Source organism: Oryctolagus cuniculus, chromosome 12, assembly GCF_964237555.1.
Source record: "Oryctolagus cuniculus chromosome 12, mOryCun1.1, whole genome shotgun sequence".
In the NCBI taxonomy this organism is placed as follows: domain Eukaryota; kingdom Metazoa; phylum Chordata; class Mammalia; order Lagomorpha; family Leporidae; genus Oryctolagus; species Oryctolagus cuniculus.
Genome location: NC_091443.1, coordinates 15802886 through 15828998, shown reverse-complemented (window position 1 = coordinate 15828998; position 26113 = coordinate 15802886). Strand labels below are relative to the sequence as shown.

Here is a 26113-nt window from a genome sequence, read left to right as displayed (position 1 = left end):
ACCCTCGAGATATGACATATGCATGCTACTGACATACACATACTACTGCAATATATCTGTCTGCTTTGAAAAGTCACTGTCGAAGGACACTGATGTTCACAACCCATTGACATGTCTACGAACCCATGTCTTTGTCTATGTTTAATTTCAGTGTAAGGAAAAAGCAAAGTATGAGGAACCGAAGGAAATGACAAGGTCTGTGTCACAGGCTCACTCAGCAGATCTCCTTATTGGATTTTCCCAAGCAAAGTCACACTGTTGTCAAATGGGGTTGAAAAAGCAGTGTCAAAGTACTTCTCAGAACATAGGTTAGGGAACAGCCTCTCAGGATGACTGTCAATATTATTTTCTGCTACGATTACTTCTTTAATAAAGTGTATTGTGAAAAACTCTATGAAGACAGAGAAATCCCAACAATACCTACACAAGTGGGTATGCTTAATTTTAAAATATGTTCTGAAATCTACCTAGGCCCACCATGAAACTTGGAAAAGCTGTAAAGGATTCTTTCTCATCGGTCAATTTATTGATTTACTCAAGGACAATAAATAATTCAGGACACAAAAAAATGAGTAATGATCATTTTAAATTAGAAAAGACTAAACTTTAGCTACTGCTTTGCAGTGTTATCCAAACCCATGAGAAAAGGGCTTTTAAAGTTTCAAAAGGTCACAACCCAAGAGGAGACCTCTCAGACACTTGAATAAAATTTTTATCAGACAGATTTTTTTCTATCTTACATTATCTGGGTCACTGTTCCAAAGATGCTTTTGAGCCTGAGCCAAATCAGCAAGAGTAAGAAAGGCTATAGACTTAGCAGCAGCCTAGGGAAAGAATGCCCACGAGCAAATACACACGGCGCCGTCCTCAAAGTCATTCTCAGAACGCGGGTGGCAGGGCACACCTGTCCCGCTTCTGAGCACACGCTGCACCCCGGGGCAGCCCCGCAGCCCACAGGCCCCACCCGCGTGCCGGCCCGCTCACCGCATCGTGTAGAGCAGCGTGCCGTCGTCCTCCAGGCGCAGCAGCTTGTTGGGCGTGGTCATGTTGTGCGCAATGGACTTCTTCCCGTTGTGGAAGAACGTGTCTGGGGTCCAGATTTTGCTGGCAAGAAGATTGTTGAGTGGGAGGCGCTGCATGGGCCCTTTAAACCGAAGCCTTTCATCTTTCCAGCTTTGTCGGAAAAACACATCTATGGTATATTCCTAAGGCAAAGAAAGGCAGCAGGTGAGATCGGTGTGGAAGAGGCCCTTGGCGGTGTATATTTAGAAGGATCTGTGGGGGCTCCGCCTAGACCTACCATTTCCGTGTCGGACACCGGGCCGAAGCTGGTGACATAGATGTCAGTCCTCACCTGGGTGATCCGCTCTGAAAAACACACACACACACGTACACACATACAGGTTGCTCAGCGCGCACGACTCTGAGTGCACCTCCGGCACATGGTGTCGATGTTCTCAGTCTAGTAACCAATCTCAGTCTTTGCCAATTGGGAGCTTTCATATCGTGTATTTGGCACATACGGAGGACTTACAGATGCCAAATGAAACCAAGTTGCCAGGAACTCTAACATGAAATAAAATCAGATGCAGGAAAAAAACCAAAAAAGTAAAAGAGGTGGTTTGGCTCTCTCTGTGCTTCTGCCCCACGGGGAGGAGTTGAACAGCCAGAAGCTGAGTTCTGGCCAAGGGGCCTTGGGTGGTGTCACAAATACCTGAGCTTCAGTTTTGTCCTCTGTAAGCCTGGAGCAATGATGCCAGCTGCACCCTCCCCTCCCCTTGCGTAACTCTGCCCTCCCAAAGAATCCCAGTGAATGCTGGCTTCACCAACAGCTGGGCAGGGATCTCCAAACCTGGAGGCAATGGGGGGACTCCGGGAGAGAATGAGGGAGCAAGTGCCCACATTGCCTTGTGAGATGGTGATGGATTGAGAAGGAACACTCACTTCTTCTAGGGCATTTGAACTGTTAGCAGTTCTTATCTTGGGAGACTACTATTTCAGTGAAAATAAGTGAAAATATATAAAGTGATAAAAATGACCAATCATTGCAGGGATATTTGTTTTTTGGCCACCACATGGGCTCTGTAACCTTCTGTGGTCATGAGCAGGAACCACATTCAGAGTGCACTACAGTCTACATTAAATGATCCCAGACAGATGGATGCTATCTATCATCATCGACTCAGATCACCCCTGGTTTTTCTCTTCCAGCACCTCAATGCACAGTGATCATCTGTGTGTGCCTTGTGTGCAAATGCATGTGCACAGGTGTTTGTGTGAGGCTGGGTGTGTTTGGTGACTGTCCCCCCAGCAGCGGGCCCACTTGGCTGTCTGTTGTATCCTCCCACTTTGCAAAGCAGCGTGAATGAGAAAATACAGCAGGAACTGCAAGGGCAATGTAGTGGATCGCTAGATGGTTTGACCCTTTGGGTGTGTTCAAAGGCACTGCTCTGCTGGATGCACAGGCCTGGGGACATAACTCAGAGGGCAAAGCTAGATGTTGCAGAGGAGCCTGTGTAGACTTTTTGTGCCAGAGATGCATAAGATGGCAACTTGTGCTTCAAATGAATCTGTTAAAAATAGAAAGACTAGAGAGTTGTTAAACTTCCTCCCAGAATATACTCTCCAGAGAGTCTCTACTTCACCCAATGAAGCAAGTTCAAATGCACCACCTCTAAATAGGTGACAGCAACTGCACACCCTTCTCAGCACAAAACAACACTGTGGGGGCTGGCTCTGTGGCGTAGCAGGTAAAGCTGCTGCCTGCGATGCCAGCATTCCATATGGGTGCTGGTTCGAGTCCCAGCTGCTGCACTTCCGATCCAGCTGTCTGCTATGGCCCGAGAAAGCAGCAGAGGACGGCCCAGTCCTTGGGTCCCTACACCCATATGGGAGACCCAGAAGCAGCTCCTGGCTCCTGGCTTCTGATCGGCGCTGCTCTGGCCATTGCAGCCAGTTGGGGAGTGAACCAGTGGATGGAGACCTTTCTCTCTCTCTCTCTGCCTCTCCTTCTCTCTCTGTGTAACTCTGACTTTCAAATAAATAAATAAATCTTAAAAAAAAAAAACCCACTGTGCTAGTTGTGCCTTGGAAACCCAGTCTATCATCACATTCTTTTAACTGCTTTTCATCGAGCGTAAGCCTGGTAGTCCCCCCTTATATGCGGCTGCACTTTCAGTGGTTTTAGTTGCTCATAGTTTGTGTGTAGTGAACTGCAGTCCCAAAATACTACATAGAAAAGTCCAGAAATAAAAACTCATACATCTTAAATCACCTTTGCTATAGTAAATTGTTATAATTATTTTATACTATTGTTGATCCCTTATTTGCCTACTTGGTAAACTAAACCTTATCATAAGTATGTTTGTATAAGAAAAAATATAGTATATATAGGATTCAGTGCTATCTGTGGTTTTGGACATCTGTTGGGGGTCTTGGAATGCATCCCCTGTGGATAAGCAGAGACAACTGTGAATACTCTTAAGACTATAGCAAAATATTAAACTTGAACCCCGTATATATGTAAAGAACAATTGCATTGAATAGTGGATTTCCAAAAAGGACTTCCACAGCTTCAAGAGTATGAGGTTGATCTTACATTATTTAATGTAAGAGAATCTCAGCTTTCATAACACCCCAAGGTAACCAGAATAGATGTTAAGAAGGGAGTTTGCATGGATACTGTAGGGAGACCACATGCCCCAGCTTCTCCTAACTGGAAATGATGAAAAAGATGCAAGATCCTTGGCAAGGGTGGAACAACTATTATCTGAACCTCCTGGCAGGGAAGCACTTTCAGGAATTGTTCACATTACAGCAAGCATGAGCTTGAAACTGGGGTTAAAGTTTCCTGAGTTCTTGGCAGCCACAGGAGAACACACTCACCTCCCAGCCCAGGCCGTAGTCTGTTGTCATAGCCATCCAAGAGCCCATCCAGAATTCTTGTAAATATCGTGATATTGTCATTGGTCTCATCTTTCACAGAACTGGTTGGCATTTGTGAAAAGCTTTTTAAAAGAAAAACAAATGGAAAAGTTACAGATTCTCTCATTTCTAAGAAATTCTTCTTAGGATATAAGAGCCAGGGAATCACATGGTGACTATTCTTGGAGGGAGGGCAATGAGAAGGTTTCTCTCAGACTACCTGCATCATTTTGATTGATAAGCTTCAGTTCTTGAATACTGAGATTCTCTGCTCTTGATTGTCTGTCTGTTATCCTAAATCTATCATATCCAGCTTCTGAGGAGCCTTTGTCAACATTTTACCCATTAAAAAAAATCAGCACCTGCACATGGCATGGCAGAGCCTATTCCATTTGTAAGGGATTTCAGAAGTTTGCTTTAAACAGGAAGACTGAGTTTTATTGTTGTTAATGAGTCACTTGAAGTGGGTGCTGGGATTTGGAGTGGGAGCCTGAAAAACAGGCCAAGATGGAAGACAATTTTGACAAGCCCAAATCTTAGTACATCGTTGGTTAGATTGGGAGTGTTTGTGTTGTGAGTGATACATCAGGCTTACAGTGTGTGGTGAGAGAAATAATTGGTCTGTGACATCTCTTTGAAATCCAACACCATTTGGCATGGATAGCTAATGGCATGTTTTGTGTGACCTAACACATCTTATTCATAATAAAGACTCAGTAAAAGCAGACAGAACCTTCATGGAAGAACAAAAACATCCTTAGTTTATTCAACAGAATGAGTTATCCAGGCTCCAAAGTTTTAAGGAGATAGAGCAGATGGATACTAGAAACTGCACCGGGTAGATGTGGACAGACAGAGGAGGTTGTTTTGAGGGGAAGGAATCCCCAAGACAAGAAGGTAATGTCATGCCTGAAAAGCAAGAACCTCACTTCTGTTATACACTTGCTTTCAGAAGTATAAATGGCAAGTCATTATGGATGATTGGGCACTTTGACCAAAATTCTGACTTGGCTTCAAGGGTCCATGTTAGACTCACCAAGCAGAAGTCCAGCTTAGACTCCCAAGTCAGTGCTCTTGATACTTGGTACTTCCCTGAAGTGCCTGGCTATGGAGCCTCAGCTCTACTCAGAGCACTTGCTCTCCCATGAAAAGGCTGCAATCAGAGCCAAGAGCCACCATCCGGGGAGGGATACTGAGGTCAGAATTGCTGTGCACTCGCTCTATCCAATTCTTGAAATTTAGTCATTTTCATTGATTGCATCTAAGCAGATCAATTCTTTACTAGCTTTAAAGCTATTCCCTTTTGAAAAGCACAAAGTTCTTTTGATCTAATTTACAGATCAACATGAAAATGCACATATTTGAAGATCTAACAGTGCTCTTAGAACAGAACCAACAGACACATAAGGATTTTTACTCTGGAATTAAGTAATTAAAACTATAGCTATTAAATCCTTCCTTTCTCTAACATGTGTGGTAATTTCATATTTCAGAAAGATAAAACCCTAAACTTTGAATAACTAATAGAATGAAAAACCTTGAGGTCGTCTAGGTTTGTGGAAGACGTCATAATTTGTACTTGCCCAGTTGTATAACTATTGGCCACACTAGACCTAACCTCATGATCTACTTCTCATATCATGTTGAGCACCCATTTTTAGGCTATATCCAGGTGCCCACTTCTTGGACGATCCTCTCTGTCTCTTTAACTTACAAATTGAGGTGACAGCATATACATTGGTCAAAAAAATATCATTCAGTGTTTCATGAAAAATTTTCTAAGCTGTTCCATTAACCAAGTGAAAACGTTCTTAAATTACATTGGCTCTGAGCAACCGTGGTCTGAGTAGACATGGATTTGCACACATTATTGACCATTTGGGAGACTGCACTGGCAGTGATGTTGCTATGGGCACTGCTTGCCATGGATACCCGTGACATTGGAGACACAGGCACTGCTGACCATTTCAAGGAAACACCAGCCCACTTGACTCTGAATCTCATTTTATGAATACCCAAGTCATTTCTGATAGTAATGGGATAAGACACAATGCTTAAGAATCCCACTGTTCAACTTCTACTTCTTGGCTAAAAGTAAACAAAAAGAATCATTTAAATATGTCAATGTATATTTGCACATAGTTATTCTCTTCTTGAAAAAAATTTTAATATGTGCCCTGTCCTGCCATAACTGTTCCCTTTGTCTTTGGTCTTTGGGTATTTTTATGATAGAGACAATAACTGGGGATTTGCTGCATATTCTTTGCTGTATTAGCTGCATATAGGAGCTATGAGGTAGCAAACAGATCCTAAACTATCCCCAAAAATATCTCTTGGGTTAAGAGCAGGTTTTTTCTCATGAACAACAGGGAAGCTCTCTTCAATCAATGAATCACCCTCAGAAATAACCCACTGCAAGGATGATATTGAACTATACCATTTTCACAACCCTTGAGAACAAGACTCTTGCTTTATCACAGAACATAAATACTGCACTTTTGTAGCCCCTGGCATAGTGCCCTCATATAAGAGAACCTCACAATGTCTGGAGAACCCTCTAATCCTTCTGCCAAACTGCAGAGTCTTTGAGGACTGTTTCTAAGACTAACTTCAGCTTGCTTTGTTCCACTTTGGCTCACTGAAAGCATTTGAAAAAGAAAATAATGTAGAAATACCTTCATGAGCAATGGTGTGCAGAGTGTGATCCATGATGGAAGCACAAGATGCCCTCATCTCTTTGAAGAGTCAGTGCTTCCATTCATGCTCAGAAGGCAGGCTCAGGCTCACTGCCGTTCCAGTTAAGCTTTTTCTAACCCTACTCAGCATAGCCAAGGAGCTCTACTGTGGGTCTTCTAGTGCCTCAAGGACAAATGAAATGCTCTGCTCTTTGGCGAGCAGATTTCTGTTAGTGGGAACTAGATTCATTATTACTGACAGTAGCCTTACACATAACAAAATTTAGTGATTTACCCTTCAATTTTAGTAGAGGGCTAATTAACAAGGTTTTCTTAAAATATGAACCATTTTCTTATATTTAATGCATATTCTCTACAAAAACATGTTATGTTTACTATATGTTATCAGTAGTTCACTATTTTCAGATTATTTACCTTCTAGAGATGGGACCATAAAGTAAATGCAGTCAATCCTCTATATCCACAGAGGATTGATTCTAGAAATCCTCTCAGATACCAAAATCCAAAGATGCTTGAGTCTCTCTATAAAACAATGTAGTATTTGCATATAACCAATGCATATACTCCTGTATACTCTAAATCATCTCTAGATAGCTTATAATATCTAATATGCAATGTAAATACTCTGTAAATAGTTGTTATGCCATATTATTTTGTGATCAATGATAAGAAAAATAGTCTGTACATGTTCAGTACAAACAGAACTTTTGATCTACAGCTGCTGGAACTCATGAATACAGACTTTACACAGCCGAGCATTTACCTTGCATTAGGTATTGTAAGTCATCTTGAGATGATTTAAAGTATACAGGAGATGTGTGTAGATTATCATACAAATATTATGCCATTTTATCTAGGGACATGAGTGTCCGTGGATTTTGGTATCCACTGAGGATTCTGGAACCAATTCCCTGTGGATAGCAAGGGATAACTATACTTAGAAAGGGGGAGTAAGCAAGGAGTTGTATTTTCAGTTAGATAGAAAAGTTTTTTATTCTTTTTTGAGGAAATTTAAAGAATTTTATCTACCTATTGATTAGGATTATGATCTTTACTAATAATACACTTCAGATTCCATTTTTAAAGGGACTGCATTCTATCAGGTATTATCTGACGATGTTTCCTTATTTTGTTTTTTTTAAAGGGCACAAATTATCTCATTTCTGAGGAAGAAAAATCTTTTGAGTATTGCTGTGCTATAAATGGTACTAGTGAAGATAGTGCATGATACACTTTTTCCTGATGTTATTTCTGATTATACTGACAATTTCTCATTTACATAAAGCAGGATTGATAATGGCAACTGTGGAACATTTTAATGAGAATTGAACTGTAATTGCTTTAAGCTATAACTCTGTTCTTAAGTAACATTCTTTCCCCAATATTTAATTCTAAGAAGTATCTCTTTAGTTTATTCTTTTAAAAGTAGTCACTACCTTTGAAGGAATAACCTCTAAATGGCCTTACTTTGTGCTGTTTTCCTCAAATGTCCATTCTACAACACTTCAGTTAATCATGTTAAAAGAATATATGTAAAAGAAAAAAATATAAATGTAGTGTTCTATGTTTCCAAATGAGAGCTCTTCCTCTCTTAAATTAAAAAAACAAAACCATGAACTAAAGACATATGTTTTATAGGACTAAAGTCTTGTGCTGTGAAACATGCCAGGACTCTGAAATCCTTCCTCTCCTTTTGGGCTCACGTTAAAGGTCCTGCTAGTGCTCTCCTTTAGCTCTCTACACTGTGCCAAGTTTCCCCCTGCTCAACCCCTTCCTTGTGTCTCCATTCTTGTCCTTAACACTGTTGCCCAAACACAGAATCCTATTGTGGAGCTCAAGTCCCATGGCCCCACAGGTCTCACACCTCTCATCTCATTCAGCCCATTTTTACAGTGTCAACCCTGTCCTTCTCAACCCAACTGTACTAGTGTGCCATGTACAGTTATTATATATTATTATATCTGATAACGCAGTACAGCTACCATGTCAGTCTTTCCCATCAAGTAGCACGTCTGCTGCAATACTTCTGTTCTTTAAAATGTCTCACTTGCTCCATAGTCCCTTCGAGTTATTGAGCCATGCTCTGATTCTCCTCTCATCTAAACTCATCAGAAGAGTTGTCTATATGAGAAATCACTACTGTCTCTACTCCTTTGTCTCTCAGCCATTCTTGTTGGGCTTCCACTAATGCATCACAAGGAAACCTGCATTGCCAAATCCAAAGAGCAAGTCCCTGTGTTCATCTTAGTGGACCTGCAAGCTCTATTTGGCAGAGCTAACCGTGTCCCCCTTCTGACAGTATATTTCCCAGTAGTCATGGGACACAGTGCTTTTTATCCTCTTTGCTTGCCTCTTCTTCTCAGTCTTTCTGTTCAATCCCTCCTTACCTTATTGATCTCTGAACAATGGAATGTCCCAGGGCACAATCCAGGGACTCTTTCATTTCTGTCTATAGTCCACCCCTAACCGATCTCATCTAACCCAACGGCTTTCAATATCTCACCCATGCAAGATTCTCAAGTCCATGTCTCTAGCCCAATCATGCTCTGTCCTCTAGAGCTCAGTGTACATTGACCTACTTGGCTTCCTACTTGGCTCCCTAGGAGACATTTCAAAGGGCTTAATATGTCCATAACTCCACTTCCATCTCTTCTACTGTCTTCTTCAGCCCAATGATAAGCAATTGAAGCCAACAGCGTATCAGGATAGGGGAAGTTGCTTTAGATTATTCTCTTTCTTTCAGTTCCACACCAACTCACCAACAAACAATCCTGGCCAAAGGAGTCCTTCCCCTATATCATTACAATGTCCTCTTAACTATCCCCTCTACTTCTTCCACTCTTTCTCTCACACTCTACTCATATTCCATTCTTTCCATCCACTCAGTATATAGACTAAGCTTTACACCTGATCTTAGACAAAAGGCTGAGAAGTAACAGACTGAGCTTTAGTATCAAGTCACATAATTAACACATCTAAATTAGATCATGCGTCACTCCTCTCTGAAATTCAAGATAAAGTCAGCTTCTCTTCTTGATACCTCCCAGGGTGGCTTACTAGGGCTTTCACAGTTTGGTCCTAGCCTTGCCTTTTCTTCCCTGATCACCTCCTCCTTATTTCCCTCTTTTTCACACCGACCCCCTTGCTATTCCTAATATACCCAGCATGCTCCTGCTACAATGCTCCTGCATTTCCCTCCATTCTCTCTGTCTGTTCAGTCCTCTCCGCAAATAGCACTGTTCACTTTACCACTTCCCGCAGATCAAGCATCTCTTTTGGGCACAGTCACTATCTCTTACTCAGAATCATTCTTCATGGCAATCATCACAACCTAGCTGATAGTTACTTGCTACTGTATGTCTCATGCACTCCAGAATGCTCCCTCAGTGAAAGCAGGCTCCACTCATTCTGTGTGGGATCTCAGCAGAGAGTGCCTGGCACTTGGTAAGGACTCAATGCACACTGGAGTAGCAGCACAGCAATGTCCCCAAAGATGCTCATGAAAGGGATTCTCAATGGATGTGATTCAGGTTATGCACCTTGCTGGTCTTCAGCTCAGGCCCAGGTATAATGCTTACCCTCTGGAGCTAGCAAACTTCAGAAGTCTCCTGGTCACAACACCCATAAGGATGCCTATCATGTTCAGTACCCACCATGTTGTTTAAATATTTAGCATAGATTAAACAATGGATCATTCACATCAGCCCTGAGGCATAGGCTCCAGTATTATTCCCACTTTGAGATTAGAAAACTGAGCTGCAATCAGGTTAAGTTACTTCTGACATCACAGAGTGTGTGCAGCAGTGGAGATCAGAGCCTGACAGCTAGATTGTCCTCTATCAAAGAGACCTCAATGCTCTCTGAAATATTTGCCAGGGATCTGAAATAGGAACCAAAATGACTGAGCGATGGCTCAAGATTGTTTTCTTTTTTGTTAAAATTGAAAATCAACTAATCTTCTGCTGATAGAAATTGAAACAAATTGTTAAATAAATATAAATGAGATGGGCTTTCATGCTAAAGCCTGTTTCATAGCATGTCTTATTTTTCCTAGCATGTCATCCTTTTGTATTCCAAAATCCCTACACTGAATTATATTTGGGCTGCAACAGAGCTACTATTTTTACAATACTTGGATTCTAGATTAGGATATTTTTTGTTTCCAATATAGAGATTCCCCACTCTTAATTCCCTTTTCATGGCATTGTAAATATTAGGACTTTCTGGAGTAAGTCTTAGAGTGAAGAATGCTAGCCCCATCCCACAACCCAGAGATGGACCCTGATTCTACCACTTTCTGTTGATGAAAGCCACATACATTTCTCTAAATTGTTAAGGCTTAAACTCTCCACGAAGTGAGGGTTTTGTGAAAATTAAATGGTGCAATTTTGTAAAATGCATTAAGAGATACAGCCATATACACACTGATAATTTTTGTTCCAATCACCAGAGTTCTATGATAGGCCCTCTTTTTACTTTCTTTTCATAAATTTCTCTGATATTACACACCAATTAAAATGTGAATCTTATGCAATTGAACCTTTGTAAAAATCTGAAAGCCCACATTCTCCTCCCCATGAACAGAGCTGGTGACTCATCTTGGAGCTGATTGCCAGCCGCTGTTGGGAGATAGCTGCACTTACTTACTGTCCTTCTAAGCTTTGCTGGTTGCCTATTGGCATGATGAACACTCTAAGAGTTTCTGTTATAGGGCAAATATTTTATGCAGGGAAATATTTTCCTTGATACCTTTTTTTAAAGAAAAAACTGCTGGACATTACTCTGTAGCCCTGTTATTGCTAAAAATACATACACTGTTATTACACATTTTTTGTTATATACAAGAACTACCTTTCTGATTGCTCCTCAAGACTTGGTCTATAAGAGCTATTGATTGTGTTCTGCAAACTGCTTCAGTGGCACTTTTGGAGTGTTTTCCTAATTGTTGCCTCCACTCTTCATCCTGGGCCCCGTGAACTTGCAGAGACAGGGCAGGATGAATTTATCATCTGAAGATTCACAAGAAAGCACTTTTCATTTAAAAAGACATTGTGAGTGCCTGCATGCTTCAGAGAGAACAGACTCTCTGCTCTGGTTAGAAGACGAGAGCTGTCCTTGAGCCTGTGTATAAAAAGGCCCATTTCATGAGACCAGAAGTCCAGGTGGGCATACTCACCCAAACAAACAGTGACTGTACTTATTCCTACAAGACCTGTTTTTTAATTGCCAGTTATATTTTTAAATTTTTAAAATCTATTTGAAATGTAGAGAGATGGGAGTGGGGAAATGCCCATCCACTGGTTTACTTCCCAAATGGCCCACAGTAGCTGGTATTGGGCCAAGGCTAAGCCAGGAGCCAGAAACTCAATCCAGGTCTCTCCTATTGGTGGCAGGAACCCAACTACTTGAGCTATCATCAATGTCTCCTAGGTCTGCATTAGTAAGAAGCTGGAGGCAGGATCCAGAGGCAGGTACCAAACCCAAGCATTCCAATATGGGACATAGACATGTTAACTGTTAGGCCAAATGCTCATCTCTGATTATAAAGTATTGCTTTCTGAAGTCCATTTGAATACAATTCTCACATAATAAAATAGTAAGGCATTTTTTCTCTTTCAATAGGTATTTCCAATACAATGAGATTAATGGAATCAGACTTTACCTTGTATTCAGCTAATAATCAACTTTCTATTATAATTATCACTGGCCTAACAATTGTGATGATATGATTTTTCAAATCATGATAAATATTTCCAGTTTAAACAATATTATGTGTCTTGACATTACATTTATTCTAATATTATTTCTGTACTAATTTTCCATACAATGCATTTTTACTTACTGGTCTCATTAAAATAACTATAATGTCTCAAATAATCCCAGTCCCCAAATATACCATAGCAGAAGGCTCTGTTCTGTTGTTCACTTGACTTGTGCTCTGTTCCATACTTTAAAACTAATAGAAGAATGATAAAGGTTATTGAAATTAAGCTGCTTATGACTCCAATCGAATTTACAATAGGACTAGGAGGAGAAGAAATAATAATCAATATATTTTCAAAGCAATTTCATGTTAACTATTTTGTGTTATCACCAAATAGATTTCACTTGTCACTCTCATATTTTTACTGCAAAATCCACACACTTTGCTCAAACAATGCATACATGCATGCAAGCTCACACTTAGTCTCTTTCTTCTCCCCGCCTGATTCTCTAGATCCTTCCCTACCCCTTGCCAGTCTGGTGTTTTGTACATATTTCTAGACATCAGCGTTTCTCTGGTCTTAGAGTCCTGTTCAGATTAAGGACTTTGGCGTTTCCCCTTTCACCTTTCTCTTGAACTGATCAGATAAACTCTTTCTTTAGGGGAAAAAACAGGGCTGACCCAAACTGTTTTTTTTCCCCCTTTAATCTCAGAGTACAGCAAATTCCCTCAATTTGAAACAAAAAATGCTTTTCAGAATATGGCCTCCCTCTTCCCTAGATAGATTTGACCCAGACCCACCCTGCAAAGCAGGTACAGTCAAGTGAGGGGGTTCAAGAATCACATAATCACATAGGAAGAATGCAAGTAAGGAATCTTGGCAGGTACTGGTTTTAGAAATGTCCCAACTGGAAGATGCAGCTATAGATGTTGAACTCATAAGGCTGCTCTCGGGACTCAGCTGAAGCACAAAGAATGGGTGCTCTGCATTATGATTGCTATCATTTTGCCAAGATTTAAAGTCAAATAATGTATGAAATTTTCTTTAGCATTTGACAAATTATTCTTATGTATACTTAGATAATATGTAAGCAAGAGACCTCTCATATAAGAAAAGAGATGAATGGGCACGGTGTCTTTCATGTGTTCTGTGGCTGTTGAAAAATATGCCCTGTTGGACAGAGTGTGTGAAACTCAGTTTCTGCCTTTGCTGGAAACCCTGCCTCATTGGAGCTGGTTGGATACACAGACTCAACAGTAAAAAGCACTCGAAGAATCTGATGTAAAAATCCCACTTACGGGAATATTTTCGCATAGAAATAATCTTAATTGCTTAAAAATCACAAGCAAAATATGTTTGTTACAGGAAAATTCACAACAAAACCAGAAGCAATGTAAGCACACTGAATTCAAGAAGTAGCTAACAGGGCATTTGTGCACTGCAATAATATGCATCTGTTTTAAAGTCACACATTTTAAAGGGCATGTAATAACAAAATATTAGATATGGAAAAGTGCGGGACAAAATGGAATGCACAGGATGATTTCGACTACATAAAAATATGCATGGAGGTTAGGGAAGTCAGCACACCAAGATGGGAAGGGTGCTTGTCCCTGCATAGTGGATTTAGGATGTTTGCCTTTATGTATACTTTACTGAATCTCACATAGTTTCTGCAGTTAACAGGTACTATTTAGTGATGGATATTGACCTTATATCTAAAAGATTAAAAACTCTAACAGTCCATTTGCTAGAAAACTTGAGGGTATTCTACCACTTGCACACTATTATATTCCAGAAACTAACAGCTGTCGCTCTGTTTGGAGGATCGTCTCAGAGCTACAGAATTAAGTAAGAAATAAAGTATATCTGCTTCTCATGGTTAAACTCCTTGTTCATACTTGTATCTATCTATTTCACACTTGTATCTACCAGAGAGTATAATAATTCTATGCCCATTCAATGTGCTCATATTAGTACATGTTGACCAAAATGTTACAAAGAAATATATATTCTTAATTCAGCATATTCCTCACCTCCAACATATTACTAAATATGTGTGGAAATCAGGGCATAAAAATTTAATGGATTAACTTGAAAATATGAATATTCTGTACATTTTCACTTAAACACAGTTGTCACGTAGAGGAACACTATGAATATCTTAGTTCATAGGATTTAACAGCTGGAGAGCTTGGAAAGGAAAACCTTCATTTAACAGATAAGACAAAACAAGGGTCTAGAAAGGGAGGCGTTCACTTAAGCAAGGCAAGAATAACATCCAACATTCTTTGCTGAGGAAATGCTCAGCGTGGCTAAAAGGACTGTGACGTGAATGTGTTCCCATTACTACGGTTAGCGTGCACAAGCCGTTTGGCATGTATTGGTGAGAGATGGCATGCTCCTGAACTTCACTCTGCAGGACAGAGCCCCATTTGAGAGCTCAGCACTGTGCCTGTGTAGACCTGGACTCCAATCCAAGGGCTGCCTTTTGTGGCTACAGCACACGGGAAAGTCTCAAGGCCTCTTTCTTTCTCCCTCTCTCCTTTCTCCTTGCTTCTCTCTCTGCTCAGATCTGGGAGGGTCAGAAGAGCAGAAAATGAGGAAAAATACAAATGGTCCTAGCCCCAGGAAGTTCCTCTTTTCTGGCCAGATACAAGTGATCTTTGAGGTGGAAAAGCAAAGGTGTTTCCCATTCCTGGATGATATGCACAAAGGTGAAGTGCACTGTGAAACATCTGGGGCCCAGGACAGCCGAACTAACATTTGGTGACTTCTGTCTTGCACTTTGATTTCTTAATTATACTCCATCAACTTCAAGTTGTGATCATTTTGATTAGTTCGAATCATTCTGGGGCAGAGGTAGGGAGGTGAGGGGGAGAAGACAGCTCAGACTCATAACATTCATCTATAATGCTGATTCTCCCTATCTGATGGCTAAAAGGTCAGAATTGGTACCCAGCACGAAAGGCCAAAGTAAAAGCAGCTAATGAGAATTCTAACATCAAAACCTCAGGGGTGCCTTTCAGATCTTTGGACACATGTGGTTCATGCTCTTTGCACCTGTTTCCAGACAGCCACAGTTCCAGGTTGTTGGCTCAGGCCAGGGCTGTTTTGGGTCCTTTTCAATGCCACATAGCAAGGGTTTGAGTTTAAAGGCAATTCAGTTGCATAATGCAACAAAGGAGGGCAATCAAAATGCCGCACACTGGCTTGTCTAGCAAGCAGTGCATGTCTTTTATGCACATGAACTTCTGAATCTTGCTTTAACCCTAATAGGAGGAGACACAGCTGATTCGGAAACCATCTTTGGCTTCCATTTCAGAAAACGTAACCTGCTTCTTTTCTGTGACTCACTTTGAGACACCACACCAGGAGCCGCCTTGCTTAGGAAGAAAGCATGGATTAGGACAAGGACTGTATTTATTTACAACAAATTAAAGGGCGTGGGCTGTGAAGGCGGCAAGTGAGGACTCCCTGAATTTATGTTCTGAACCGAAAGGCACCTGTGCTCCTATGCTGATAAAATAAAAACATAGATAACTTACCCAAAGCGACTGGATAAGTTCATGGAAATACAAAAAAGAAGGAGGTTTTTGATCATGATAAAGCTAGAGAACATTCCATTGTCCATTCCCAATAAGAATAATAGCTGAAGCAGATGAATTTGGAAGAATTAACTGTTCCTTTCCCCCAAGTGGATCTTGAAGCTGAAAAGTACACAAAGGAGAAAAGCAGGTGAACATCAATGGTTCTGGGTCACTAAAAGGGACCCAAACTGCACTGCTACCAGGCAACCATTTACAAAGCAAGGAAACCTGCCCTCCACCAGCACTGACACACACCTGGTGTTTTCTGAGATCTTCACTGGGCAGTACCTTGGGGTGTAAAAAGAAGTTGCAGTAGGGCTTAATTTTCACTTTTGTTCAAGAGTGCAGAATCATTCTCATTTTTTGATGCCTCAAATATTCATTTAACTTTTTAGCATGCTATCAAACGACCCATTATGGCAATGATTAAGACAAACGCTTGAAGTTATTTCAGCAACTGTGTTTTGCATCCATCAAATCCACAAGTGGAAAATTTACCTTTCTGAAATATTTGCCACGCGTTCAAAGCCAGCAAGCTACTCCTTGTTCTGCAAGATGCTGAAAGTATGTGGAAAGAGGGGGGAAAGGTACATTTGAGAAACACATCTTCTATAGGATCACGATAATAGAACCGCCTGTAAGATAGACTTGACACTTTATCGGGTGTCCTGCTCTCATGACGAAATAATTTAATAATCCCTGCGTTTGAGAAGGTCTCTCATTTATGTGCTGGGCCCTAATGAATGCATTTGAAATCCAGGCAGGCACCATTCCTGGGCTCAGCAACTAACCTCAAGCGAAGGCACATATTTCTCCGTATGCGCATAACGCAAATAGGTGCTCATGGTACTCGAAACACCGACTGTGCAGAAAAGAACATTTTTCCCGTAGGAGACCCCGGCAAACTCCGGGACTGGGAAACACACAACAGGTACTTCAAAGCTAAGGCCCTCTGCCACTCTTGCCGACAAGGGCAGGGTGGCAGACGGTGGTCGTGGGGGTGCGTCCTGGGGCTCGTCGCCGAACCCAGGCCACTGTCCCGGTGGCGAGCACGCGGCGCTGCATGCGGGAAACCCGAGCACCGCCTCCTGCCACCCCTCAGCCCCAAACCACCGACCCTCAAAGAAAGGCTGCGCTCCCACGATCCCCGGACCCGAAGGCTCGCCAGGGCTGGTGCGCCGGAGCAGGTGGGCGCGGAAGCAGCACTGCGGAGCCGCAGCCTCGGCCGCCCCGGCACCCGCGGCCCCGCATGGTCGGCCACCCGCCCGGTCCGCAGCAGCTCGCCGGGCATCTCCCGCTCCCGGGCCCGCCCCGGCTCGCTCCGGACCCTCGCAGACCTCCCCGGCTCTTGCCCGGGATCCCAGCCGAGCGCTCCGCCCGGCAGCGCCTTCCTCCACGGCTGGGAGCGCGCGGTGCGGCGGCGGCTCCGAGTCCCTTTAGCCTCGAGCAGCCCGCGCGACCAGCGCGCGACACCCCCGCGGGGCCCGCGCCCACCGCGGGAGCAGCACTGGGACTCCGAGCTCCTCGGAACCCCCGGGCTGACAGGGGCTTCCCAGGTGGACGATTTCACCCCTTTAGCTCCCGCGACGGCGACGGGTGTCCTCCACCATCCAGATCCTAGGGGCCGGCCCGTAGGCGCTGCGCCTGGTGCCGGGTCCGGCAAGGCTGCGCCTCCCAGGACGCCCCCCTGCCCTCCCTAGCACAGCGTCGCCCCCGCAGTCGCCGGGGGGAAAGTTTGCGCTCCGGGCTGGCCACCGCGCCCCGCCTGCTCCCCACCTCGCCTCCCCGGCCATGCAGCCCGCGGCTCGCGCGCCCCGAGGGTAGAGGTGTGGGCCGATCTGGAGCCGCCCGTCCTGGCACCACTGCCTGCATCTTCTTACCCCACTGCCCGGGTCCGGCGCCCGGGGCTCACCCTGCGCGCCGGCCCTGGGAGGCGAGCCGTCGGCGAGGGTGCATCCTCCTTCTCCGCCGCCTGCTCTCGCCCGGCTGGCAGGCGCGGAAGGCCGGTGCGGCGTCACCGCCCCATGCTGCCAGCGCGAACTTCCCCAGTGCTTCCGGGCGGAGTGGATCTGGCGCCCCGCGCTCCCGCCGCTGCCCTGCGGCTCGGCTCCGCGCCGCGCCCGAGGCCGCGCGCTGCCCCTCTGCAGATCCCCCCGGCGCCCCCGGCGCACTCGCGCGCTCGCTCTCACCTCTCCTGAGCGCCACATGTCGTCTCCGGGTGTGCGGAGCGTCCCCTCTGCAGAGGCGCTCCGGTAGAGGCCGCCAGACTCTCACCAAATGCGCCCTCGGCCGGGCGGAGCAGAGGGGGAGGGCTCAGGGCCCCGCGGCTTGGCCTGGCTCGGGATGGGCCACATGGCCTCTGAAGTTTCTCAGGGCCTGGTTCAAGAGATGATTTGATGCTTCTTGGAGTAACCACAGCCCCCCAACACCCCCCTCTTTAAGGCCTAGGTGGACAAGTGGAGTGGGCAGGCGCAGCTGGTGGCACGGAGGCCCTTGCTTCTAGAGCTCTGTTTTAGGGCCAGCCCGACCACCGCCCTAACCTGTCCTCAAACCTTCGGGGTCCTCAGCGGCATGCCTAATTCTCTTCTATGTCCTTTTGATGTTATTCGTGGGTGACAACTCACTGCTCTAGGCGAATAGCCACGGTGAAACCGGAGTGGATCCGAATGAAACCCTTCCTGAAGAAGTTCCATGGCTTGACTCGCAGTGTCACTGGGAAGGCGCCCCGGCTCTCCGTGGTCCCAGTAGTGACCCCGCGGCCTCCACTTCTTGGCGCTGCCTCCGGTTCCACGGGGTGCTGTTGGCGAGACTGCGCTGGTCTCCGTCTCAGGGGTGCAGTTCTGGAGAGGTGAGGGTGGCGCTGACCACCACTCGGCAGAAATGGGGCTGCTCCAAACAGCGCGGACAAGGCGGGTGATGAAGCAACTGCCTCCTAAATTTCAGAATTGCAGCATCTTGTTCTGAGGACACTCACAGACAAATGTTCAAGACTTCGAGTAAAACCATCCTGAATATGTGGCGGTTTGCGTTACTGTTCTACACCTTTGGGGAAACTATGGTTTATGGTCTTTTTATGGTCTTCCAATGGCGTAGTAGTGAGAAGAGGCAGATTTCTAGCTCTCTTCCAGAAAACACGTTTAATCTTTCAGTGTATGAGGCTTGTCAGTTTTCCAGTGAGATCTAGTGCAGGGTCTTCTGATCTCAGCAACTGCTGGTGCTTTTGCACATTCCCACAATTCAGAAATTATCTGAACATGAGATGTTATAAATATATTCCAAGAACAGGCCGTGAATAGATATGGATGTGAAAATCAACAGGAAGTATTACTCTGAATACACATGTAGCAGCAACATGATATGAAATGACCCTGAGTCTAGTGGTTCTTCATGAAATATAAATTACAAAAAGTGCTTTGAAAGAAATTTCTAATTCTAAAATGGATAAATGGAATATTCGCTTCTTCATTTTCCAATTTCTCAAAACGTGCATGATGAAGTTCTTTGGCAGTCAAAGCTATAAAATTAAGGGTCAACTTAATATGATATTATAACTAACTGAATGTACTTGTCACATATTAGGTTTTAGCACCCTAGGGTTAGAAATACCAGTGACAACTGCTTTTTCCTAGGATTAAACAATATAATGCAAATCAAAGAGTTCAAATAATTAGTGGTTTTGGATCTTTGCAGATTGCCACACAATGTTGTTCAATCAATTATTGCAGAAAAAGGAATGTAGATATAACAGGGATTGCTTTTGGATTAGTGACAGTTGTGGACATTAATTCCTATTAGTGAATGAATATATCAACTGTAGTGAAAGGATTCGTTTGCTGGATGATGTCTAAAATGTCTTTGTTTTTGTGAATTTTCTATCAGTTCCATGTCAACTGCATTTATGCTAGTTGCTTAAATACTTTCCTCCTAACTGTGATGAAATGGCAGGCCCATCTCTCTTACTGTTTCCATCACATGTAATGTAGCCTTGTGTTAGATGCACTGACTACTTAAGGGGATTGTGAATTAATAAGGCATGTATGAACCTTATAGACACATTGCTAAAAGAATACTTTCTACCATTTCAATATTTTTTTTGTTTTAGTATGTAATTCAATGTTTATCCTGGGAACTGGTGTTCTATAAATTGAATTCCCATTCGTTCCATCAGCGTTTTCTCTTTTGTTGAGAGAAATAAAGCGAATTGTTGTTATAATACTGGAAAACAGTAGAGGGCAACACAGTTCCATATAACTCCAGTGTAAGCCCAATCTTGATAACTTAATTTCCAGTGTGAGAGCCTGGGGAAGGTGGGCAATGGTGGAACTTACCAGAAGCACACCCTTCTGTAGCCCACTTGATACAGAGCACCAGAGGCTGAAAAGAGTGGCTGTGTCTTGTGGGTGGGTACAGTAGAGGTGGTCATCACCTCAGTGAGATTATGTGGTATTTGTCTTTCTGCATGTGGCTGTTTCACTTAGCATAATATCCTTCAGGTTCATCTGTGTTGTTGCAAATGGCAGGATTTTTTTCTTTGTTAAAGATAAAAAATGTTCTATCATAATCTACTGTATATATCCCCTTTTTTATCTGTTCATCACAACAGATATTGAAGTTGTTCCCATATCTTGACTATTGTGAAAAATTCTGCAATGAACATGGAAGTACAAAAATATCTTCTACACACTGATTTGATTTCTTTGGGCTAGATAACCAAACAGTGAGATTGCTGGACCCCACAGTGGTTGCCAGTGGTGGAGTGGGAAACGGGGAGATGTTGGCAGGACAAATATGCTCTGGAGATCAATGTACAGCAGTGTGACTACAGTTAGCATGACCTTATTGTATACTTGAAATTTGTTAAGAGGATGGAAATTGAGTATTCTCACCATGAAAAGAATAAAAGGGGATGATAGCTCTGTGAGGCAATGGAAATAAAGATGAACTTGATTATGGTGATTATTAAATAATATATTTATATCAAATCAAATTTATATCAAGCTCAGTACCTTAAATATATACCACTTTAATCAATTATTTGAGAGACAGAGGGACAGAGATAGACAGCCAGACAGATAGACAGAAAGAGCTCCCATTTATTGGTTTACTCCCCAAATGCTCACAATAACCAGGGCTGGGCCAGATTGAAGCCAGGAGCTAGGAACTGAATGCAGATCCCCCATGTGGGTGTCAGGAAGCCAGCCACTTGAACCATTGCTGCTGCCTTCCAAGGTCTGCATTAGCAGAAAAGTGGAGTCAGAAGCCACAGCTAGGTATTCAACGCAGGCACAGTGATATGAGATATGGGCATCTTAAGCACTGTCTTAACCAGTAGGCCAAACATCTGCCCCATATATCCTTTTTAATTGTCAATTATGACTCCATAAATAAAGTAAGAAAAGCAGTGTCTCCTGAGGAACCAGAGTTTGATTAAGGTGAGAGGCTGAACAAAGACTGTTCTAAGCTAAGAGGCCACGTGTGTAGAGTAAGGCACGATCATGGAGTTGCAAGCAATTTTGTCTTTAGGAAGAATCGAGTACACGGTAAAGATCCCAGTACGTAAGATGAGACAGTTGTGCAAAGCTCAGCTAGAAGAAAATACTAAATGTGGAGCCAAGGACTTGGCTTTCTACTGCTACTTTACAGAGCTCCTGAATAGCTTTGTTGCCATGAAAAGAGCATGACATTATTTTAAAAATTACCAGGGAAACTATCTATAGAAAAAGCACCTGGAAGAGGGAAATCTAGACAAAAAGTGTATATGGATGTTGCACATGCTACTCAAGTCCAGCTTATGGAAGGAAGTTAATAAATCTGAGTTCCTTCATTAATGAAATGATAAAATCCTCAATTCCCATGTATTCAAAACAGACTAATGAATGTTTTTGCTCAAACAGAAGCAGGAGGTTCTTGGTTGTTAAGGAAACAAAAGGTCAAGTCCAATTGGAAGAAGTGTAAGAATTCCTAGGAAAAGATGATTGTTGATTTGGGTCCTCGAAATAAATGTAGACAGAAAATATCAGAAAAGGCAAAATAAAGAAATGGAACAAAGGGAAGAAGGTGCAGAGCATGCTTTAAAATAAGTGCTCTGCTTGTATAAAACACATTGAGCATTTCTAATTCATAATTTATTTTGTTTATTGTTCACATTATTAGATATAAGATAAGGTGCAAGAAGATGCCTGGTCTCACCACTGTATTAAACATAATCATAGTACTAGGTGTGGAGTAAAAGCAGTAAGGGAAGAAAAGTAAGTAAATTTACACAAATTGGAAAGAAATAAACCAACACTATGTGCTGATGATACAATTATCACAGAATCTCTTGAGGAATCCCAAGATTGTTTAAGAAAGAATAAAGTAGCAAATGGGTTCAGCAATATATTTCTATGTCTGTTGAACATACAGTAACTAAAACTAAAAACACAATACCATTTACAATTATGTAAGAACAGTGAAATCCGTACGTAGAACTCTAGCAAACACATGCAGAATTTACATGCTGAAAACTACAAAACACTATGAAAACAAGTCTGGAGGAGTGAAACGAATAGATGTATTGTGTTCATACACTGGAAAACGGTGTTGTTAAGATGTTCATTCTTCCCAAATTGATCTATTGGCTCAAAACAAATTTTAGCAAAATATCACTTTTGTGGTGTATATAAAGAAACTTAGTTTAAATTCCATGTTAGGAAGCAAAAAGTTTAGAATGATTAAAAAAATATAAAAAAAAGGAAGAATCACCTCACACAATTTTAAAACATCTTAGATAGCCATAGTAATCAGGACAGTGTGGTATTGGCAGAAAACAGAGAACAGACAAAGCTATCCAGCCACGTAAGACCAAATGTGTTTTTTCCCCACAAAGGAGCAAAAGTAACTCAGTGGTGGAAGGATAGTCTTGTCAACAAATAAAATCAGTGCAACTGAAAATCTGAAGGCAAATAAAATGGACCAAATTAAATCTCACACTGTATATGGAAATTACTAAAAATGGACCATACTCTAACAGTGAAACAGAAAAGTATAAAGTTGTTCTGTGAAAGTGTAGAATAGAATCTTTGGTACCTAGGGATAGGTGAATTTCTTAGACATCATGTGATGAGAATGATCCACAAAAAGAAAAACATGATAAATTAGAGTTTATTAAAATAAAAATTGTTGTTGCTTCTGTTTAGAAGATGAAAAGGGAAAGTTACAAAACAGGAGAAATATTTGTAAACCACAAGTTTGAAAATGGAAGTTGAATTTAGAATATGTAAAGGACTCTGTAAACCCAACAGCAACAAAAAACTAATCCAATTACAAAATGGACAAAATTATGAAGAGATATTTCAACAAAGATATAAAGATGACAGATAAGTAATCATTAGCCAGCAGGAAAATTAAAAGCATAATGAACTATCATTTTATATTTATCAGAGCAGCTATAAAGAAATAGCAGCAATATCAAAAGTTGATGAGAATGGAAAACAAATGGGTTTCTCATGGTTTGCTGGTGGAAATGTTTCAATAATCAAATCTTTTCAGAACAGAGTTGAGGAATTTGTCTTTATAAAATTAACACTTACTATACACTTCAGAAATTTCACTCCTAGGTGTTGATCTCTGAGAAATAAAAGCACACAATCATGGAAAGAAACTTGCACAGCAGTGTTCATTGCAACTTTATTTGTAATAGGCAAGATTGAAAACAACTCCACTTTTTTAACAGGTGAACAGTTAGACAAATTGACATATGCATACCATAGAATAAGTGAATTAGGTCAGCTATCAACAAAATAATTTTTTTCTTCCTTCAAAATCTGCATATCTCATATTTCCTTTTCTTGTCCTATTGCACTAACTGGGATTTTCAATAGGATATTAAATAAAAATGGTAAAAGAAGGCATGTTTGCCTTGTTCTCAATTAGAACACTTCTGTTTTTTAAATGATAAATTTAGACCAGGAGCCAGTAAACCATGACCCTTTGTCCAAATACAGTTTACTTACTTACATAAACAAAGTTGTATTGGAAGAGAGCCATTCACTCACATAATGTTCAAGGAAGCTTTCTCCTTTAAGACAAAATTGTAGGGCATTAGAAATTAGTTACCCTACTAAAGCCTGAAGTGTTTATCCTCTGGTCCTTCATAGCAAAAAGTCTTGGATCATTGGTTTATATAATTTGCAGTAATAATGATTAATTTTATATTTAAATACATTTTTATACTTTCTTCCACCTTACTTAGGGTATTTGTTTGTTCTTTCCTGTTACACACATTTTTTTCCTTTCTTATCATTTTCTTTATCCTATTTATTTTTCCTCTAACGAGATGAAAAATCTCTTTGCTTTTAAGTATTTTTCCATTTGTATATATAGAGAGACATTCAAAAATTAGTAAACATTGATGTCTCTTATTAACTCAAGTTCTTTGTAAAATGTGAATGCCTATCATTCCTCACTGGACATACATGCCATTTCTATCTATTATTTTAAATCTTTTCCAAATAAAAATGTAAGTTTGATTCTATATTACTGACATTTCTACATAGAAAATATTTTTAATTTTTTTATCAATTCAGTCACTAATTTTATCTGTCATAACTTTCTTTTAGAATCTTATTTCTTATATTTTTCTTATGTTTTCAATGTGTGCTTGGGGATTTTTTTTCTTTTAATCTGAAAAACATTCTGGTGTCTCACCCACTGCTGAAAGTAGTTGGTTTTGCTAAGGATGTAATTATGTGTTGGCAGTTATTATCTGTGTGAACTTTGAAGATAGTTTCCCGTAGACTTCTGTCTTTTACTGTTGGTATTTTGAGGAACTTCCCATCATTCCTCTATGTAGGTAATATAATGTTCTGTTGTCTTTTAAGATGCTTTCTCTCTCTCTCTCTCTCTAAATGTTGCTCAAGAATGTTCAACGTGTAAATATTTATCTTTAGTCTTTTCTCAAGGGGAAATAATTTTTATACTTTTTTAAAAAGAGATTTATTTTATTTACTTGAAAGTCAGAGAGTTACACAGAAAGAGGAGAGGCAGAGAGAGAGAGGTCTTCCATCCACTGGTTCACTCCCCAGTTGACTGCAATGGCCCAAGCTGTGCTGATCCAAGGCAGGAGCCAGGAGCTTCTTCCAGGTCTCCCATGTGGGTGCAGGGGCACAAGGACTTGGACCATCTTCTACTGCTTTCCCAGGCCATAGCAGAGAGCTGGATTGGAAGAGGAGCAGCAGGGATTAGAACTGGCGTCCTTATAGGATGCCGGCACTTTAGGCCAGGGCTTTAACCCGCTGCGCCACAGTGCCAGCCCCAATGATTTTTATACTTAAAAAAGATATTTTTTTTAAAAAAAGATTTATTTATTTTAAAAGCACAGTTAGAGAGAGAGGGAAAGAGAGAGAGAGAGAGAAGGGAGAGATCTTACATCTGCTGGTTCATTCCTAAAATGGCTGCAATGGTCAAGGCTGTGCCAGGCCAAACCCAGGAGCCAGGAGCTCCTTTCCTTCAAGTCTGTCACATGGGTGTAGGGCCCAAGCATTTGGGCCATCTTCCGCTGCTTTCCCAGGTTCATCAGCAGTAAGCTGGATGGGAAGTTGAGCAGCTGGGACCCGAACCAGCACCCATTTGGGATGTTGGCATCACAGCATTGCAGGTGATGACTTTACCTGCTATGACATAATGCCAGCCCCTATGGTTTTGTTTTTAAAAAAATGTAGAGGGCGGCGCCACGGCTCACTAGGCTAATCCTCCACCTAGTGGCACCGGCACACCGGGTTCTAGTCCGGTCGGGGCGCCTGATTCTGTCCCAGTTGCCCCTCTTCCAGGCCAGCTCTCTGCTGTGGCCCGGGAAGGCAGTGGAGGATGGCCCAGGTCCTTGGGCCCTGCACCCCATGGGAGACCAGGAGAAGCACCTGGCTCCTGCCTTCGGATCAGCGCAGTGCGCCGGCCACAGTGCGCCAGCTGTGGTGGCCATTGGAGGGTGAACCAACAGCAAAAGGAAGACCTTTCTCTCTGTCTCTCTCTCACTGTCCACTCTGCCTGTCCAAAAAAAAAAAAAAAAAAAAAAAGTAGAAAAATCTGTGTTTCTTCCTTGTTTGGATTTTTTAATTCCAGAATATTAATGAGTTATCATCAAGACTTCTCACTTTGTCATACATATTTCCTAACCTTGCATATTTTCAACTACTTGCTTTCCTGTGCTGTGTTTATTTTT

The 26113-nt window shown here is 42.0% G+C and overlaps 2 protein-coding genes across 4 annotated transcripts in view; one reads left to right on the top strand and one right to left on the bottom strand.

The window, feature by feature from the left end:
- The window catches only part of GABRA5 (gamma-aminobutyric acid type A receptor subunit alpha5), a 75835-nt gene extending 57485 nt beyond the window's left edge, over positions 1 to 18350 (bottom strand). The window contains exons 1-6 of one of the 3 annotated variants that reach the window (XM_008269750.4): positions 18105 to 18350; positions 16414 to 16473; positions 15874 to 16035; positions 3886 to 4007; positions 1301 to 1368; positions 985 to 1205 (exon numbers count right to left, since the gene is read on the bottom strand). In XM_008269750.4, coding sequence (XP_008267972.1) covers positions 985 to 1205; positions 1301 to 1368; positions 3886 to 4007; positions 15874 to 15959 — 497 coding nt within the window. In that variant the 5' untranslated portion in view covers positions 15960 to 16035; positions 16414 to 16473; positions 18105 to 18350. Of the gene's footprint in view, positions 1 to 984; positions 1206 to 1300; positions 1369 to 3885; positions 4008 to 15873; positions 16036 to 16413; positions 16474 to 17252; positions 17532 to 17795; positions 18074 to 18104 lie in introns of those variants that run through there. The other 2 variants (XM_008269749.4, XM_051822230.2) reach the window with 2 other exon arrangements.
- Positions 1 to 26113, top strand: part of GABRB3 (gamma-aminobutyric acid type A receptor subunit beta3) — a 416113-nt gene that overhangs the window by 50240 nt on the left and 339760 nt on the right. The gene's annotated exons all lie outside the window — the stretch shown is intronic.